The sequence below is a fragment of the Bos javanicus genome, chromosome 5 (assembly GCF_032452875.1).
Source record: "Bos javanicus breed banteng chromosome 5, ARS-OSU_banteng_1.0, whole genome shotgun sequence".
NCBI lineage: Eukaryota > Metazoa > Chordata > Mammalia > Artiodactyla > Bovidae > Bos > Bos javanicus.
In genome coordinates this window covers 61,018,039-61,036,664 of record NC_083872.1, presented here as the reverse complement: position 1 = coordinate 61,036,664, position 18,626 = coordinate 61,018,039, and the positions used below count along the sequence as shown (strand labels likewise).

Here is an 18,626-nt window from a genome sequence, read left to right as displayed (position 1 = left end):
TCCTGGTGTCAGTTAGATAGCCCCAGCACCTCTTGCCCACTCAGTCTACAGTCAGTAAGAATGGGGGTAAGGGGCACGACACTAAACAAGAATCAGAGCTCTACCACTTGTTAACATGGGATCTTCGGAAAATTGAGCAACATCTCTGGGCCTTAGTTTCTTTTTCTTGTAAAATTGGTCATCTTTTCAAATAGAGCTGTTGAGACTATTAAATAAGGAGCCATGAAAAGTGCTTTAGAACAATGTCTGACATGTGGTAGCCCTCAAAAAATTGTAGCTATTGTTATCAATAGCATTACCAGTCTTTTAATCACTTAGTAATGCTTGCCTCTTCCTGATTTTTCACTAATTACTCCTTACACCCATCTAAAAGTCATCCTCTCAATTTTACCTCTGGAATGTCTTTTTCACTCTCATGTAAAAGGTGGTTTCTCCCCTCAGAATTTGGAGTAGTGTAAATCTATGTATTCCTGCCCCTTACTCTTTCTGCCTTCTGTCCTCTCCCCACATTATGATACCAGTGATAACCTTTCTAAAATAGAGATCTTACATTAATCTCCAGCTTTAAAAGGCCTCCCATGGTTTTCACTTAACAACTCTTTAGTTATACTGTCCAAGCCCCATTGCTGCTTTTCCAACCAGTCTATCACCCAGGTCCCTTCCAGAACAGACTATGTATTTTCATATCCAAATGATGCATATCTGTTCATTTAGAATGTACTTCACTCTGCCGTGATCCTGTCCCATCTTCCCAACTCAGCTTGTCCCTTCTGCCTTAGGGCCTCTGTTCAGGCCCCAGCTGGAAAGAGCAATTCTTGTTGGGTTCCTGGAGCACTGTGTTTACACACCTGGTATACACGTGTTGTCGGAGAAGGCACTGGCACCCCACTCCAGTACTCCTGCCTGGAAAATCCCATGGACAAAGGAACCTGGTGGGCTGCAGTCCATGTGATCGCTAAGAGTCGGACACGACTGAGCGACTTCACTTTCACTTTTCACTCTCATGCGTTGGAGAAGGAAATTGCAACCCACTCCAGTGTTCTTGCCTGGAGAATCCCAGGGACGGCGGAGCCTTGGTGGGCTGCCGTCTATGGAATCTCATAGAATCGGACACGACTGAAGCGACTTAGCAGCAGCAGCATTCACGTGTTGTATATCCCACAGTCCCTGCCTCAGAGCTTTACAAGTATTTTCTGGGTTAGATTTGTTGAGTTAAAAATTACGGAAAACTTTCTCAGTTGAAAATTACTTTGTATCTGTACCTACTAGGTATATTCCAAATATGATCAAAATCTGTTTCAAAAGCAGAACAAACATCCTAAAGACAAGCTTAAAATACTAAACAGTCCAACTGGGAACTCATCTCACTTTATAAACCAAGGTGTATATTTAGATTTAGTACAGTGTCTTTGGCAATTCTCTCTTTATGTGTCTCAATTACCAAGCATACCTCTTCTAGAAAGGCTCATATCTCCACTCTCCTTCCCTTGAAATTCTCAGTATCTGCTATCACTTACTAATAATAGCAAGAGACCCTCAGTGCCAGAACTCCTCCTCAGCCTTGTCAACTGTTACTTTAAGGATTCTGATATACTTTTCTAATTATAACAGGAAATTTGCCAGCATCATTATAGGCCAAGTCTAATTTGTTTTCCTTCTCCAACACATTCACATAGCATATGTGAAAGGGGCTTCCTATTTTTAAAGTTACTTCCATTAGTTTAAAAAACAGTACTGTTGATAGTAATCTAAATTTGAAACTTGATCATTTGAAACATCTAATTAAAAAAAAAGATTCTTACCATGTTATTTTAACCATTTTCAAAACTTCAAATTTCAGCTTTCACCAGCTCAGTCCTTTTATCATACATAGGAAGAGAAGTAATACTCTAAAAGGTACAAAGTTATTTTTCTTTAGTCTCACAGACCCCAACCCCAAAAAGAGGGCCCACGGCCATGCAGCCTGTCAGCCATCCACACATGGTCACATTTTCCCATTCAGGGTTGTGTTCTGAATGGCTCCAGGAGAGAGGACAGGCCCAATTTGTGAAATCACAGTTCTGATCAGGTAGCCATTAAGTGCAGCTTTTCTTCTGCAGAATTCTAAATGTAAATCAGGAGCCACTGGTAAGCAGTGGTTCTGAGTGGGGTTTCTGGAGCAGCAGCGTCTCTAGAATGTATTAAAGAGTATTATTACCAGGCCCCATCCCAGACCTTCTGAATCAGGACTCTGGGGGAGGGAGGGACCCAGCCAGGTGCATTTTAACACACCCAGCCTCTGGCTGAGTCTGCCATATGTTGAGAACCACGGGTCTACAGTGCAGAACTACAGTCTACAATAGTGACTGAAGGGATGTGCATCCTGGCCAATTCCCAGAGCTCCTGATACCTTGTAATGTGTAGAATCAGTGGGGAGATGAACTACTATTAACTGTTGGGAGTAGTGGGCTAGAAATCTCCAAGAATTCTGGGCCAGTAGTTCTGGAGGGCCTCCTTGGGAAGTTACCAAACCCAGCACAGTCTGGTGGTAGGATTTTCAGCAAGGAGGGAAGCGAGAGTCCATTCATTATTCACATGTATCTCAGGAACCTAGAGAGGCCTTGTGTTAGATTCCAGGATTAGGGTAGGATTACAGGCCCCACTGTGGAGCTGACTGACTACGCACCACACGATCCTGTCTGCTCTACTCAGGAACTCTCTGCTGCTCCCATCTGGAGACTTCCAGGAAATAAGGTCTTTTAGTTTCCCCACCAAAAGATCACCAATCTAAAGCTTGCCTAATTCTGCATTTGCTCACTGCCTTTTGCTATTGCTAGTTTTTGTTTCTTTGCCTGAGTTAAAATAGCTAAGAATCAACACATTGGCTGTGCATGACCATATCTCAGTTTCTTGTAACGAGAAGGAATGCCAGGAAGAGAAACCTGATAACTTAAGTATAGTCACATCATGACACCCTACCTCATCCCTACTAGGAAACCAGAGAAGCAAGATAGTAATCAGAAGCTCTCTAGCTCTACCCTTCTCCCAATGAGACCCTAAATACCAGCATGTATAGCCCCTGGCACAGAGGTGAATATTAACCTTGACAAACAAAATGAACGATAAAGAAAAGCACTGGAGACATGATCTTATTAACACTTTCTCAGACATCTCTTCTCTTGGTGAATTCTGAGGCATCCCTTCCTTTAGTCAGTCAGTGGTAATCGCTGAACATGTTGTGTACCAAGCAGCATGCTAGATGCCAGGCACACACCACAGCAAGCAAGATGCAGTTCTGGCTTCTTGAGGGCCCAGTGTTTAGTGGGGAGATTGTCAGATGAACAGGCAGGACAAAGAGGTTAGTGCTAGGTGCAATGAGAACCAAAGAACAACAGCTTGAGGTCAGCCAGGCTGAGGGGCAGAGGTGAGAGGCAAGGTGAATGAGACAGACAAGGTCAGAATCAGGAACAGGTGCGTGCACTTGATCCACTTTTGCCTCATTCCTGTCCCTGGGATCCTTTCTACACTCACATGTTCAGACAGTAACATCTTGGTCTGTGAGTCATAATCTTTGGGTCTCCAAGAGGAAATACCAATTTCCACATGATAGCAAGTGATGCTACTGCAGGTTTCTAGTATGGAGATGACTAATGAATGCGCTTACCTAGTACAGGGAGCTTTACAAGACGAACAGCTGAGACTTTTCACTTTTAATCAGATCCCTGGATGCTTCTTTTTTCTATTATAGAACAAGGAAAACTTGATTCTGACTCATAGAATTATGCAGGTAACTTTGCTATTATTACAATGTAGAGTTCACGATTTTTATCTTTACTCTGTGTGTTTACTATATTAATAGGTTAGTATGTTAAAGTCTTAGGAGATTTTATAAAATACAATTTAAAATTTTTTCCTTATAAATTTCTAGTTTTCATAGTTAGTGAAAATGAACAATTGGAGAACTTATTGTTCCACTTATGGATAGCTGACATGTGCACGCCACCTCAATGAAAGTACCTGCCTCTGAAGGTGCCTTTTGCAGCCACATTAACATGAATTCCTTTTGGAAACTTAACAGTGAGTTCTGCCCTACATTTAGAGAAAATGTTACCTTGCAGGATTTATCAAGGAAACACATCCCTTAGAAATTGCACATGTACAAGTTCATTTCTAAATGCTCACCTGAAACAGCGTGCTTGGCCCTTGCAGCCGGGCAGGACTCAGTGGAGCAACTGGACTAAGGCTGCTCCAGAAATGTATGCTGGACAGCAGTGGACTCGGGGTCAGAAGCAGTCCATTTGGTGTCTGGGAAAGAAAGCACACACAGGATTGATACCTGTATCGCCGGTTCCCACTGTGGTCAACAGTGTGCTCCGGGCACCAGCCACAAACCAACCTCATCATTTTAGGAAAATCTGACGACGTTATTTCTGCGGGGCTGTGCAGTTTAATTTCCTTCAGTGCTAACTGAGCAATTTGTATTATAAAGAATGGAAAAGTTACCTTCCATAACCATTCTAGTAGAAAACTCAAGTTTGTAACAACTTTTGTCAAGCTGCTTTTTTCAGTTTGCTCCCGCTCACACATTAAACAAGAATGGTGGCACTAGCAGTAAATACTCCACCTGCCAATGTAGGAGACACAGGAAAAGCAGATTTGATCCCTGGGTCGGGAAGATCTCCTGGAGGAGGAAATGGCAACCCACTCCAGTATTCTTGCCTGCAGAATTCCATGGACAGAGGAGCCTGGCGGGCTACAGTCCATGGAATCACAGAGTCAAAACATGACTGAGCACACATGAACACAACAATATACAAGCAAATGGGATCCCATGAGAGGGCTTTATTTTTCCTTCTCTATATTAATTTTTCTACAGTGGACATCCATTACTTGGGCTACACGCACACATTTTTAAAGGGCCTCCCAAGCTTCACTTTCCCTATCAACAACCCTTTGAATACTTTAGGATCTGCTGCTAAAATACCCTGTAGCAGCTTCATGAAAAGCTCTGAACTGAGTTTACCAGATTTCACTCTGGATATGGGGCTGATGAGAATTCATCTCCCCAGGAATGGCTCAGAGGGAAACAAAATCCGTTCTTGTCAGATAGAATTTAAAGCCAAAATGCTGGGTTTCCTGGGAGAGTGCCAAGGATGGCATTTGCTTGCATACTCGCAGCAGGAGTCCTGGTCTTCAAGCCAGCTAGAGTGCAGAAGGAACAACCCACCCCCACCGTAAGCCTGCCTGGTTTTTATTCTCAGCAGAGACAAGCTCCTTGTCCAGGTGGCTCTGCATATTAGGGACTAGGAGGAGCCCCTCCGTAGTTTCATGATGTCAATAAGGTGCTCTGTGTAAGAAGGGCAGTGAGGGCACCAGCATTTCAGATTACATCATGCTGCATGCGAAAGTGTTTTTTTTTTTCCCCCTAGAATTGGCCTCAGCAGCTTTGTTAATTATCCAGAACATTTGGCTTAAACCTAAATGGAAAGGTCTGTTCTGTTCTGCAGAAAGGAGATAAACATCCAAAGGTTCTCAAAATGGAGCTGCTGAAAAGAGTCAAATAATTTGAGTTTTGGTTCCACAGCATTTCCTACATATTAAATGACCTACGAGGTTACCCAAAATACATGTTTTGGGTAAATTTCCCATTTGTTCTAACCCAAGGCAGTTTCATAAACAGGCCAGGCCATCTGGCCTAACGGTTCAGACTTGGCAGTTCTGCATGGGCTCTACTAGGGTTCCAGCCTCAGAACAACTACTTATGAGTTAGGTAACAACCCCTCTCTGCCTTGGTTTCCTCATCTATAAAACAGAAAAATGCCTACATGTCTTACATTACAGGATCATCAGGAAGAGTAAATGATCTGTGTAAAGCTGGCAGATTAGAAATGCTCAATAAATGTTCCAAGACTGCTATCAGTAATTAAGTGTATTTGACTAACTGTATTAAAACCCAGCCATGGGAGAAATCCTCAACTGTATAAAGAACTGAAACAGACAGACCAACCCAGGCAGCCAGTGCCTTAGGGTTCCTCTCAGTTGTGTGAGTGTCAGGTCTGTAGCTCATCTGATCTGAGAACTAACATTTGCATGTCACTCAAGCCAGGTTCCAACCACAGTATGCCACATTAACATTTAACCGATGTGTTCAGGGCCTCCTAAGCTTTACCTACCAATGAAAGTCACAGCTCTAAAGAGACGGTGAATCCTTTAAACTACAGAACAGCTCTCTCTCTCATCCACAGCCATAAATAGACATCCACTCCTTTTTAACCTTCTGAGCAATATGAGGTATATAGAATATATTTTCGTAGTCTAAATGTCATACCCATGTCTGGATTGGAGATGTTTGCACATTTGTTTCTAAGGGATACAGGATGTACTCAGAATATAGTAACCTTCTGTTTCTCCTATTTAATATATTTGAAATGTCTTCTATAATATATGCAAATAAATACCGTAAAATGACTTCATTCACTCCTCTCCCTCCCATCCCTGTTCTGGCTGAAGATTCTATGGCCGTAGGGGAAAATTTTGGTTACTCTTTTAGGGAAAATTTCTATAAAGCCTGGCGTGAGTTCTCTCTCACCGTGGGAGCTTTCAGAGCCTGTCTCTAGAAGCTCCTTGAGCCCTAGACAGAGGCTAAAGAAAGAAGCTACCAGCAAAATGCGTGCTTCCTCTTCCTTCCCTAAAGAATGTCTTAGCAAGTGGGGTCTTCTGAGTGGCAGACAGGAACTTCCTGACCCTGTCATCTGCAGGAAAGGAGATGCTCTTGGACCCAGGGGCCACGGGTGTTCATTTTCAAAGGGAAACACCCTCCTGTTTGACCTCATGTCATCTTCCCCACTCGGTTCTTCATTGAATACTGAGTCTTCTAGAAAGCCCACACATCGGAGCTAAACTGAGTGAGCTAATGTCCAGACAGGCCCCTTCCAAGTGCCCTCTGAGCACCAAGATTCCGCCTCCTGGAAAGAGACTTCTGTTTTCCCCTCAGCCAGATGGCACGAACTCACCACCTTGCCCAGTCCAGTGTTTATGACTCTGTTTCTATCAACAGTACCACCATATATCTACCCACTCAGCAAATACTGATGGAGTATATAGTATGTATCAGGTGCCAGAGAAACAATAAGACACTGCCCTTGTACTCAGCCCATCTACAACCCAGCATCCCAGGCACGGAGATGCAGATGCCTTCCCCCGTCTCCTCGCCACAACCTCTGGGCACCGCCTGGAGATCCTTCCTTGAACTGACTCTCCTGTTTATCCCCACATTTCCAGTCTTGCAGCATCCAAGCCCCGTCAACTTAGATGCCATTTGGCAACTGCCACCTAAACCAGTCCAGCTGTCTCTGTGTCTCCCTTCCAGTCTATTCTGAGCACCACCACCGAATCAATCACCTTAAGACACCGTTCACAATTTTAGGGAGGAGAAGAGTTCAACCTAGGACTTCCCTGGCGGTCCATTGGTTATGACTGCACTTCCACTAAAGGGGGTAAAGTTCAATCCCTAGTCGGGGAACTAAGATCCTGCATGCCATGCAGCCAAAAAAAAAAAAAAAAATTCAACTTCCCTTGGCCAGAATTCTCGGTAGACCCATAGCAACCTAGAATGTGAATCCCTGCCCCTACTCTGCTCCAGGGGTCCTGACTACCACACAATTCCAATCTAGTAGTTCTTCAGCAATCATTCCAAAACCTCCATGACCCCTCAGCCCATGGTCCCCTGGGCTAGTGCCACTCCACAAAGGATCTCATCTATTTCTATGGTTTTTAACCATCCTGTAACCACCTCAGACTCTCCTTAGCTCCAACTGCAGCTGGGTGTTTCTTCCCAAATGTCCTCAAACTCCACATGGCCCAGATTGGACTTGGAACCGTTCCCCATGAGTTTCTTTCTTCCCATGAAATCCATACTCAACCTCTGCTCACCCCTAAAACCTCCACACCCATCACGTGTGTCTGTCAGATCCATCTCCTTTGGCCTCATGCCACTGTCACAGCCACAGGTCCTCACTGTCTTTTCACCTGGAATTTTACAGTCATCTAACTGCTTCCAGCCTCACCCCTCCCTTGCCCATGTCTTCAGAAGGGTTTCTAAAACACGGTTCTCACCATGTCACTCAGGCTCCTCCTCCCACCACCTCCTTTACCTTTGGAATGTATCCCCCCCTTACTCAACTACTGCCCTAATGCACAAAGCTGTTGCACATTTTTATGACCACAAAGCCTTTGCAACATCCCGACCCCCAGCAAAGTGAATACCCTCTTCCTTAGTATTCCTTTTACATGTGTATGTACTGTGTATGTACATACATGTGTATGTACTGTGTCCAGGATACTATATTTAACCAACCTAAAAGTAAGTTACGAGCTTCCTCCCAGTTCACAAGGGCTGCCTAATTCATGTTTGCATCCCCAGCTCCAAGCTAAGCCCATGACACATGACAGGTGCTCAGTTCGTGTTCACTGAATTGAACTACGTGTTCTTCTTCCTCCTGTTCCTAAGGTCCTTCTCTGCACTGTGCTGTCATGCATGTGTACACCTTGTCATAGCTATATCCAACAACAGAAGGTCATGAAAGTAGGCACTTGCCCTTCCTATGATGTGCAAACAATGCTCAATTATTACTGGTCAATAGATTCTAATAAGAATCTTTGTTTCCCTGACTTACACCTTCAGCAGCTCCTACTTTCCCATAAAAACAAATTCCTTCCTCCCATGAAACTCATACTCATGGGACTTCTGGCCTCTGAATTCCTCAACAAGTTCTCTGGGCCCTCTATAATTTCACACCACCCTAAGTTACTAATTGTTCTCTTTCGTTACCTATTGGCCAGTCAGCCTGTAAGTTTATGGGAGCAGGAACTGTTTCTTGCTCACTTCTGTATCTCCAGGAGCCTAGCTAATGGTTGGGCAAGTTGTAGCAACAAACATCTCTAACCTTAATCTCCCATGGATGCCAAGGAAGTCCATGACACTGCCATTTTGTGGTTAAAAAGAAAAAAATCCTCAAAAGGTGACAGTGAACCCCTGGAAACTCCTAGAGTTGTATGAATTCAAATAAAAACATGTATTCAGCAACTTTCAAAAAGAAGTAGAGTCACAAACAGAAGTTTCTGTAGCGCTGAATATGCTGAAATGAAGGAAAAGAGGATGAAGAGGCTACCCTACTGGTGCAGTGTAGCTATGGTAAGAGATGAAAAAACAAAGTCAAAACAGGGGAGGAGTCAGCAATCTGTGAAGGATCTACAGAAAAAAACGTGTTCCAGGGTGGAAAGAGAGGGAGAAGCTATCACGGTTGGTTCATCCTAGGCACCCAGAGCTGGGGGAAAAGCAGGAACTTCCAGCTGGAGAGTCAAGTCACGCAAAAGTCTTTCAGTAACATCCTCCACTGCCAAGTTTCTAAAGGACATCCTTCTCCTGCAAGACCAGGATGGAGGAAGCTACAGGCTGGGCTAGGGCAGTGTTACAGAGTGGGATGAAGTAGTGGGAAGGAAAAAACATTTTTCCTTTTGTGATCATGGCAAAAGAGACAGTAAATTGAGAAACCACCCAAAGCCGAGCCAGGACACAGTCTACACTCACCACACACATCCATCTTACTCCCAATTCCCACTTTGTGATTTGGGTTCAAGGTTGTATATCCATCAGTACATACAGAAAGGAGCTTTTAGCATTTCAGTCCTCATCAAGCTGTCTCTACTCAATTAGTGGTAATCCACAGCCACTGCTAATAAAACAGCCCGGGGCATGCATGCTCAGACTCTGATGGTATGAGTTCATGCCCTGGTGCCCACACATATCTGAGTTCAACATCTTAGACATCACATGGGAGATGAACAGAGGTCTTAGCATAAAGAAAGGGACAAGTGATGAGCCACTCATCTGAACTAACTACATAGGTGAGAGGGGGAGGGAGAGACTAGACAGGAGAGGCAAATGAAAGGAGGGCCAGATGACACCCAGGTACAGATGAGGTGGAAAATCAGAAGTTCCAGTTGGCACCATTCAGGTTTCCATGATATCTGGCTGGGAGCTAGGAGGGTCTCACATCCCAGCTCCTCCCCCACCTCCCATCTCAGTTTCTGGTAACTCATGGCATCCGAGAGACATTCTGGCTTTTCTAGCAACAGATCGATATGACCTCGGTGGCCAAGCTCCAACTGCCTTACTCTTTGGCACCCAGCTGGCTTTTGTATTCTCATTTTTTTCAGTTCCACATAGTCTATGCTGGGGGCGCCTCTGGGTGATCATCATGTCTGTCTACATTAGTAACTGTGGTTTCTCAAAGGCTCATAATACAGGTCCCAGGGGCTGTACCATAAGTGTTCTCAGGAGTGGAGGCTGTGATGCTGGGGAACTGGCAGGCTGTGGATGATTTTTTCATGCCCATCATGTAGGCTGAAATTTCGAATCTCAATTTGGGCCTACAGGAGGTCTGTGGTTTAATAAGGTCCTGGGAGGGAACTGTAACCACCTGACCCTAAGCATGCCAAGATGTGCTTAATCCCACCCCATCTTCCTGCTTCTTGCTGAAACTGATGGGATTATTCGTGGAATACATGACTAAATAAAATGTAAATCTTTTTTGGAATAAATACAAGTTCTTGGGAACTTCATTTTCAGGGTATCAAGTAATTACAGCACACTTATCTCTTGTAAAGCTAGCCATGAAGACTGACTGACTGGAGGTGCCCACAGGTGTAAACGCTGCACACAGCACACCCCAGAGGGGAAAGTGGAGTATCTGTGACAAAGCGCTAAGGTGTCACCCACACCCACGCCCAGCTACACACGTCCTCAGCCACAGTGCATGGAGCCTCCCTTCATTCCCCATGTCCTGGTCCAAAACCACAGGGCCAGCCTGAGCCCCTCTCCTCCGACACAGCTACAGGGCTGGCATGTGTGCAGAGACGGTGATAACAAACTCCCCAAGCAAGCACAGACTGAAATCAGAGCTGGCCTGGGCCTGGCTCTAGATCTCTCTACACCTCACAGCTGGAAACACAGGGGAGGCCAGGCAGGAGATTCTCAGATTGTCCACTCAGAGCTCAGCTTCTCGGGTCATTTCTCTGAGCCACGTCAGAGGCCGCCGTTTCTGAGCCATTTACTTAGTGGTCGTTAGTCCCCAGCCAGTGGTGCTGATTGAGGAAATGCCCCATTTAGAGCACATGTGCTCATGCTGACCTGTCACCAAGCCCTCGGCCAGCCCCTCCGTGGCAGCATGCTCGGCACCACAGGCTCACAAGCCACGCTGACAACCACTCCAGAGAAGCTACAGAGAGGAGAAGGACCAAGAGCTGCTTTCAGCTGCCCGCAGACTCCATGGACATCTCATGATCAGAGAAGGCTAGGCATTTTCCTGGCACGTGTGCAGAGAGCATTTTACTTAAAGGGCGTGGATTCTGGAGCAAGTTTTCACCTCTAAGTCCTATTAGCTGGGTGACCTTGGGTGAGTTACCGGACCTCTGCCTCCTTTACCTCTGCTGGAAAAACTGGACATTGACAGTTATCTCCTTCACAGGCCTGTAATGATAAATAACTGAGATGCTGCGTGGATGGTGTTTACAACAGTGCCTGACACATGAGACGCTCAACTGTGCTGCCACTAATGGTGGTGACAGTGAGGACCCCACAGCGACGGGGACAGAGAGCTCCTACCCGCTTCAAGCACGTCCCCACCCTGGCGCCACCAAGTCACATGATTCTGAAACCCGCCAATTGTAGCCACCTCTCTTCCCACGGCCATTATCCCATTTAATCCTCACACAATCCGTCTCACGGATGTGGAAACAGGCTCAGAGAGCAAGTACCCACAATCACATTTCTACCCAGCAGTGCCGCCAGGAACTGAATCCACATCTGTGACCCTGAAGCCAATGAACTTAACCTCTGCCACTGAAATGCATCCAGTTTTCCAGGGGAAGCAGAAATAGGTTTACCAGTACCTGCCCTGCCTTTGCCAGCTGGACGAGAGTGAGCATCTGAATAGTGTATTTAGAGGAAGAGGCTGCCTTCGTGGTGGAGCTAATGACACTGAAGACTTCTGTTGCTCCCCGAGTTTGCTCTTCCCTCCCCTGTGCCAGGGACCTGGGCTGTCTCAGAACAGCACTGTTTTTACTAAAGCATCTCTTTCTCATCATTTGGTGTGGCCTCTGCATTGCTTTTTAGGGACTACAGGACAGCCCAGCTCCCCACTGATAACTGCAATGGCCATATTGGTTAGCATGTACTTTCTTATTAACAGAAAACAAATGAGTGCCCTCCAAAGAGGATTCTGCCATAAAATTTTCATAAAACCCAAGTGCCTTCTGAAATGTCACTGGCCTGCTCAGCAACTTAAAAGCGTAATGGCTCAGAGGGTGAAGAATCTACTTTCAATGTAAGAGACCCACATTCAATCCCTGGGCCAAGAAGATCCCCTGGAGAAGGGAATGGCTACCCACTCCAGTCTTCTTGCCTGGAGAATTCCATGGACAGAGGAGCCTGGTGGGCTACAGTCCATGGGGTCACAAAGAGTTGGACAGGACTGAGGGACCAACACTGTCAGTGCTCATCTTGCCCTCAGAAATCACTGTTTGGACCTGCTTTGATGGCCCGTGTGCATATTCCACCTTACATCACTCTAGGCCCCTAAAAGAACCCGATCAAGTGTCCCACCACAGCCAATTTCTCTTATGTACACCTCTGTCTGGGTGTGATTTCCCTGTACAGTGCACAGTGACCTTGCTGCAGGGGCCCAAGGATTACCCTCTGAGGGGAAGACAGAAGTTGCCTCTCTCCCCCACTTTTCCCTAAGCCAGTGAGTCTGTGTGCAGCCGGGACGACTGGACTCTACGGCTCTTACCTGGGCAGTGAAGAAGGCTGGGGTGAGGGATCCCGAGGGGAGGGCCGGGCTGTTGAGGGCGATGGAGCCGATGTCGGTGCCGGAAAGCACCAGTGGGGGCGCAGAGATTTCCAAGCCTTTGGGCTTTTTGGCCTTTGGGGGGAGTGATGGAGACCTGGTCTTGGAGCCCGACGACAGGTTCAAGGGCTCCAGGGAATCCGAGTCATGGCAGGCAGCCTCCAGGAAGAGGCTCCTGTGTTCGGAAGGGAGGGGCGAGTTGGGGGACAGCGATGGGGACCGAGACGAGGAGGGCGAGGCGGACGAGATGCTGGCGGCGTTCGGCAACATTAAAGAGGAGATCTTGGCGGACACGGACGAGGCCAGGAAGGCCTCCGACGTGGAGGGCAGGGACACCACGGGCCGGCTGACGTGCTTATCGGTTTTGTTGGTCACAAACCTGATGACAGTCCTGACTTCTTCCGCGGGGGGGCTGTCTTCCAGCTGCTCCTCCAGCTTCTCTGTCTTGATGGCCTTGAGGGGCTCGGGCGGGTTCTGCAGGGAGTTGATGGTGAAGGATGAGTACAGGCCCGAGTGGATGTACTCATTGCGGCTGGCACTCTTGAGGGCAGACAGGCCGTGTCTGTGCGCCTCACGGCCCTCAGGGGGCACCTTGCACTCGCTGTCCTGCAGCAAGAGGCTCTCCCGGCTGATCTCCACCGCGTGAGGGTCCATTTTCAGTATCTCCGGGAAAGAGACAAATTTGTATACAAACTTCTGCCCGATCACCTTCTTGATGATATTCTGCAAACACAAAAGCAGACATGGAAAAGATGAGTGCATCAGAGAAACCGGCTAAGAGGGTCATTCTTGGGGTTATTTTGCAGGCGGGAGCATCAAAACAGCCTTGATGACACATCTCAGCTAAGGTGTAGTGCGCACGAGACAGAGGGTGAGAGTGGAAGAATCTGAGCTGCATTCCTGCTGCTGCTAAGTCGCTTCAGTCGTGTCCAACTCTGTGCAACCCCATAGACGGCAGCCCACCAGGCTCCTCCGTCCATGGGATTTTCCAGGCAAGAGCACTGGAGTGGGGTGCCATTGCCTTCTCCGGAGCCACATTCCAGGGTCTGCTAATTACAAATGGTGTGACCTTTAGCGAATTGATGGTCATTTTGAGTTTCCTCGTCTGTGAAATGATTATTATACCTAAGAATATAAAACTCTTGCCATTTGTTAAGCACTTACTATGTCACTGGCATTGCTTCTGCATTGGCTCATAGAATTTGTACCGCAATGCTAAGAGGAAGGGACTATTCAACTCCCATTTTAAAACTTAGGGAAATAAGCTTAGAGCCTTTAAATACCCCACATAGCCACATGGTAGGTAAGTGGTGGAGGCAGCATTTCCCCAACCATAATACAGTATTGTTTTACTGACCTCTGGGGCTTGTGAGAATTCAAAGAAATAATAATGGGAAAGCCTTCTATAAGCTGGAAAGCATTATAGAAATGCAAGTTATTATCACCAAACACCACAATGTTTTCTTAAATCATGTAGTTTTTTTTTTTTTTCCTTTTTAATTTACTGCCAAGAAAGCCGCTGGAGGAAAAAAACAAAGTGTCTACTTGGATGTTTAGGACATTCACGCAGTATTTTAAGTTAATGTTATCTAATTCTGGCTCTTCAGTTTATGGCTCTCATCCTTAAACATTAGGATGTAAATGAAAACCAATAATCTCTGCAAATTCTGGCCCCCCCACCCGTCGCCCCACTTTGGGAGAATGGACTTCGTTTTAAAGGCTGTACTGTTCTTGAGGTTTATTAGATTGGAACATTAGCAAACACCAGATGCTTGCTGGCGGAGATACTCAAGAAAAACAAGGATGGTCTCCATCGAGCACAGAGAAGTGGCAGCGCCATCCTATGGGAAAAGGACTTCCTTATAAACTGTTCCTCCTACAAGCTGGGTATGAAGGAGGGTGAAAAAAATCATGTTGGGGAGAAAAGCTTTAAAGGTAGCTCCTCTTGCACAGTTGGTAGAAATGTAAATTGATAACAGCCACTATGGAGATCAGTGGCCAAAGCATTGGAGCTTCAGCATTAGTCTTGCTGATGAATATTCAGGGTTGACTCTTCTTTGGCCACCTGATGTGAAGAGTTGTCTCACTGGAAAAGGCCCTGATGCTGGGAAAGACTGAAGGCAAAAGGAGAAGGGGGCAGCAGAGGATGTGATGGTTAGATAGCATCACCGACTCAATGGACTTGAGTTTCAGCAAACTCCAGGAGATAGTGAAGGACAGGGAAGACTGGCATACTGCAGTCCATGGGATAGCAAAGAGTTGGGCATGACTTAGTGACTGATAGGAACTAGGAATAAAACTACCATATGACCCAGCAACCCCACTACTGGGCATATACCTGTGAAAACCACAATTCTAAAAGACACATGTACCCCAATGTTCATAGCAGCACTATTTACAATAGCTAGGACATGGAAGCAACCTAGATGTCTATTGACAGATAAATGGATAAAGAATACACAGAGAGAGAGAGAGAGAGAGAAATATTACTCAGCCATGAAAAAGAACGACTTTGAGTCAGTTCTAATGAGATGGATGAATCTAAAGCCTGTTATACTGAGTAAAGTAAGTCAGAAAGAGAAAAATTACTATATTAATGCATATATATGGAATCTAGAAAATGGTATTGATGAACCTATTTGCAGGGACAGAATGGAGATGCCGACACAGAGAATGGACTTGTGGACACAGTAGAGGAGGGAGAGAGGGGGTGAATGGAGGAAGTGACAGACACACATACCCCACCATGTGTGAAGTAGGTAACTGTGAGAAGAAAAAGAAAACCCAAAAGTAGCTCCTACTAAGCACCTACTCTGTCCTGGGTATTATGCACAAGTGATCCCACATGATCTCACACGAACCCACTTGCAGGCTGGAAGATACCCTCCTTATGACGTGAGCTCAGAGATGGGAAGCAAGGAGCCACAAGATTACTAATGCTAAAACCTAATCTTATTCCCATTTCCACACCAAGTTTCAGGGAAAGAATGAAAGAGCCAGTTTAAAATTATTTCATATAAAGTTTTTTTTAATGAGATAAAATTGTCATATAACATTAGTTTCAGGTGTACAGCATAATGAGTCAATATTTGTATATATTGCCAAACAACCACCACAGTAAGTCTGGTTCATATCAATCAACAGATTTTTTTGTATGTGATGAGAACTTTTAAGATCTATCCTCTTAGCAACTTTCAAATATATGAGAGGAAATTTAATTAAATTCTGATGTTTCTCTTGTGATCTATTTGGTGTACAAATATGTTTTTGCCTCCCCTCTTGTTACATTACAGCCTGCTAACTTGCCTTTGTCCTCCTTAGATGGATCCTCAAACCCCAGAAGTGAATTTATCCAGCAGTAAGATGGATGGGTATAATTACCAAGCCACTGAGATTTTTAAGGAGGAATTCCTCAGGGCAGACTTCTAACGGAGGGACACATAAGGTCCCCAAGCAGCACCAGAAATCCCAATAACGCAAATCCTGGTGAAACCTGGCTCATCACCAGCATTCAGGAAGTTCAGACCTGAGTACATGAGATTCAAAGCTGGGCAGTTCCAGTGCCTGGGACCCTGGCCTGCTCCCTTTGATTCCATCTGACCTCTTTCTCACACTTAACACTAGCACAGCTGAAAACCACCTTCAGAAACTTCAGAGAGATCTGATAAACCTAAAGCCCCTGGGCCTAATGGGCAGCATCTCTGCAGGTGACACACCAGGCCTGGGTATACAACTCACCCAGGAGAAATCCGTTCCCAACCAGGAAAGGGTTAAATAAGGGTGTCATTAGTGCCACCTGACCCATAGATATGGAAAGAAAGCATCTTGCCTGGTGTGTTCCTCTGCTAGAATTCTAAGGTATTTTTGCTTCTCACTCATAATATTTTTCTCCCTGGGGCAAAACTTCCTTTTATTCTCGGCCAGGTTGAACACTCATCTAAATTCAGTGAATCATTAGAGCCTAGATAATTACATAGAAGAAAAGAGAAACTGTATGGGCTGAATCCTTTCTTCTGGCAGGTCTTATAAATTCTTTAACAGAACCAACCTTTAATTTTATTATGGGTGTTCAGAACATAATGTCTGAATGGGGATTACACTCACAAGTAAACCAAGAAGTCATAGGGGGCTGTGACAAAAATGATAAACGTAGTTGGAAATTGAAAGGCAAACTCAGAGAGAGAGCTGGGCCTTGATGTGTTAAAAAGAACGTAAGGGGACTTCCTTGGTGGTCCAGTGGTTAAGAATCTGCCTGTGAATGCAGGAGACACAGGCTCGATCCCTAGTCTGGGAAGATCCCACACGTTGTGGGGCAACAAAGCCCATGGGCCACAATTACTGCGCCTGTGTGTCTAGAGCCCACGAGCAGCAACCACCGAGCCCTCCCTCTAGGGCCTGTGTACCACCATGAGGGAAGCCACCACAGTGAGAGGCCTGCTCACCGCAACTAGAGTAGCCCCCACCCACCGCAACTAGAGGAAGCCTGTGTGCAGCAGCAAAGCCCCAGCACAGCCAAAAAAGTGTTTTTAATTAAACAAAAAAAGAACTCAAGGAGTAAGGAACAATCCACATGATGGTTAACTGAGAAATAAAATAGTGGCTAGTCATAAGATCGGAGAAGGCAGTGGCACCCCACTCCAGTACTCTTGCCTGGAAAATCCCATGGACGGAGGAGCCTGGTGGGCTGCAGTCCATGGGGTCGCTAAGAGTCGGACACGACTGAGCGACTTCACTTTCACTTTTCACTTTCATGCATTGGAGAAGGAAATGGCAACCCACTCCAGTGTTCTTGCCTGGAGAATCCCAGGGACGGGGCAGCCTGGTGGGCTGCCGTCTATGGGATCGCAGAGTCGGACTCAACTGAAGCGACTTAGCAGCAGCAGCAGCAGCCATAAGATAGAGTGTCATCCATCCATGAAAAGGAGTGAAGCGCTGTCACACGCTACAACATGGATGCATTCAAGTGAGTTCTGCTAAGTGAAAGAAGCCAGATTCAAAGGCCACATATTTCACGATGGGATCTATTTATATAAAATGTCCAGAATAGGCAAATCTATAGAGATAGAAATAGATGAGTCATCTCCTAAGGGGTGACTAGGTGGGATGGAGGCACTTAGGGGTGCTAGTTAAAAAATCAGGTATTTGCAGGGGATGGTGGGTAGTGAAAATGTTCTAAAGTTGATCATGGTGATGGATGTACAACTCTGTACATAGGCTCGAAGGCATGACTGATATGCCTTAAACAGGTGAATTAGATAGTATGTGACTAATACTTCAATAAAACTGTTTAAAAAAAAAAAAAACATGAATCTTTTCCCCCCAGCTTGACTGAGATATAACTGACGTAGAACGTTGTGTAAATTTAAGGTGTATAATGCGATGATTTGATACACACACACACACATGTATATATCACAAAACATTTACCACTATAAGGTTAGTTGATACATCCTTCACCCACATAATGACCATTTTGTTGTTAGCAGATTTAAGATCTCTCAGCAACTGTCATTATACATTACAGTACTGTTAACTCTAGTCAGCACGCTCTACATTAGGTCCCCCAGACTTACTCATCTCACTGCTAGAAATTGGTACCCGATGACCCGCATCTACCTGGTTCCCCACCCCAGCCCCCTGGTAACCATCAAGCTACTCTGTGCTTTTGAGTTCAGCTTTTGTGGATTCCACATATAAGTGAGATCATTCAGTATTTGTCTTTCTCTGACTTATTTCACT

At 45.6% G+C, this 18,626-nt stretch overlaps 2 protein-coding genes across 8 annotated transcripts in view; one reads left to right on the top strand and one right to left on the bottom strand.

Moving 5' to 3' along the window:
- ELK3 (ETS transcription factor ELK3) overlaps positions 1 to 18,626 on the bottom strand; it is a 69,960-nt gene that overhangs the window by 4,160 nt on the left and 47,174 nt on the right. Inside the window, exons 3-5 of one of the 3 annotated variants that reach the window (XM_061416987.1) lie at positions 12,831 to 13,610; positions 4,162 to 4,284; positions 3,644 to 3,718 (exon numbers count right to left, since the gene is read on the bottom strand). In XM_061416987.1, coding sequence (XP_061272971.1) covers positions 3,659 to 3,718; positions 4,162 to 4,284; positions 12,831 to 13,610 — 963 coding nt within the window. In that variant the 3' untranslated portion in view covers positions 3,644 to 3,658. The remainder of the gene's footprint in view (positions 1 to 3,643; positions 3,719 to 4,161; positions 4,285 to 12,830; positions 13,611 to 18,626) is intronic. The other 2 variants (XM_061416986.1, XM_061416988.1) reach the window with 2 other exon arrangements.
- Positions 1 to 18,626, top strand: part of CDK17 (cyclin dependent kinase 17) — a 138,177-nt gene that overhangs the window by 118,271 nt on the left and 1,280 nt on the right. The window contains exon 18 of one of the 5 annotated variants that reach the window (XR_009736485.1): positions 13,694 to 17,850. The exons of 2 other annotated variants lie outside the window; for them this stretch is intronic. Coding sequence is in view for 2 of the 3 variants with exons in the window: in XM_061416980.1 (XP_061272964.1) it covers positions 13,694 to 13,717 (24 nt within the window). In the remaining variant the exon portion in view is untranslated. Of the gene's footprint in view, positions 1 to 11,507; positions 12,126 to 13,693; positions 18,622 to 18,626 lie in introns of those variants that run through there. 2 more of the 5 variants (XM_061416980.1, XM_061416981.1) reach the window with 2 other exon arrangements.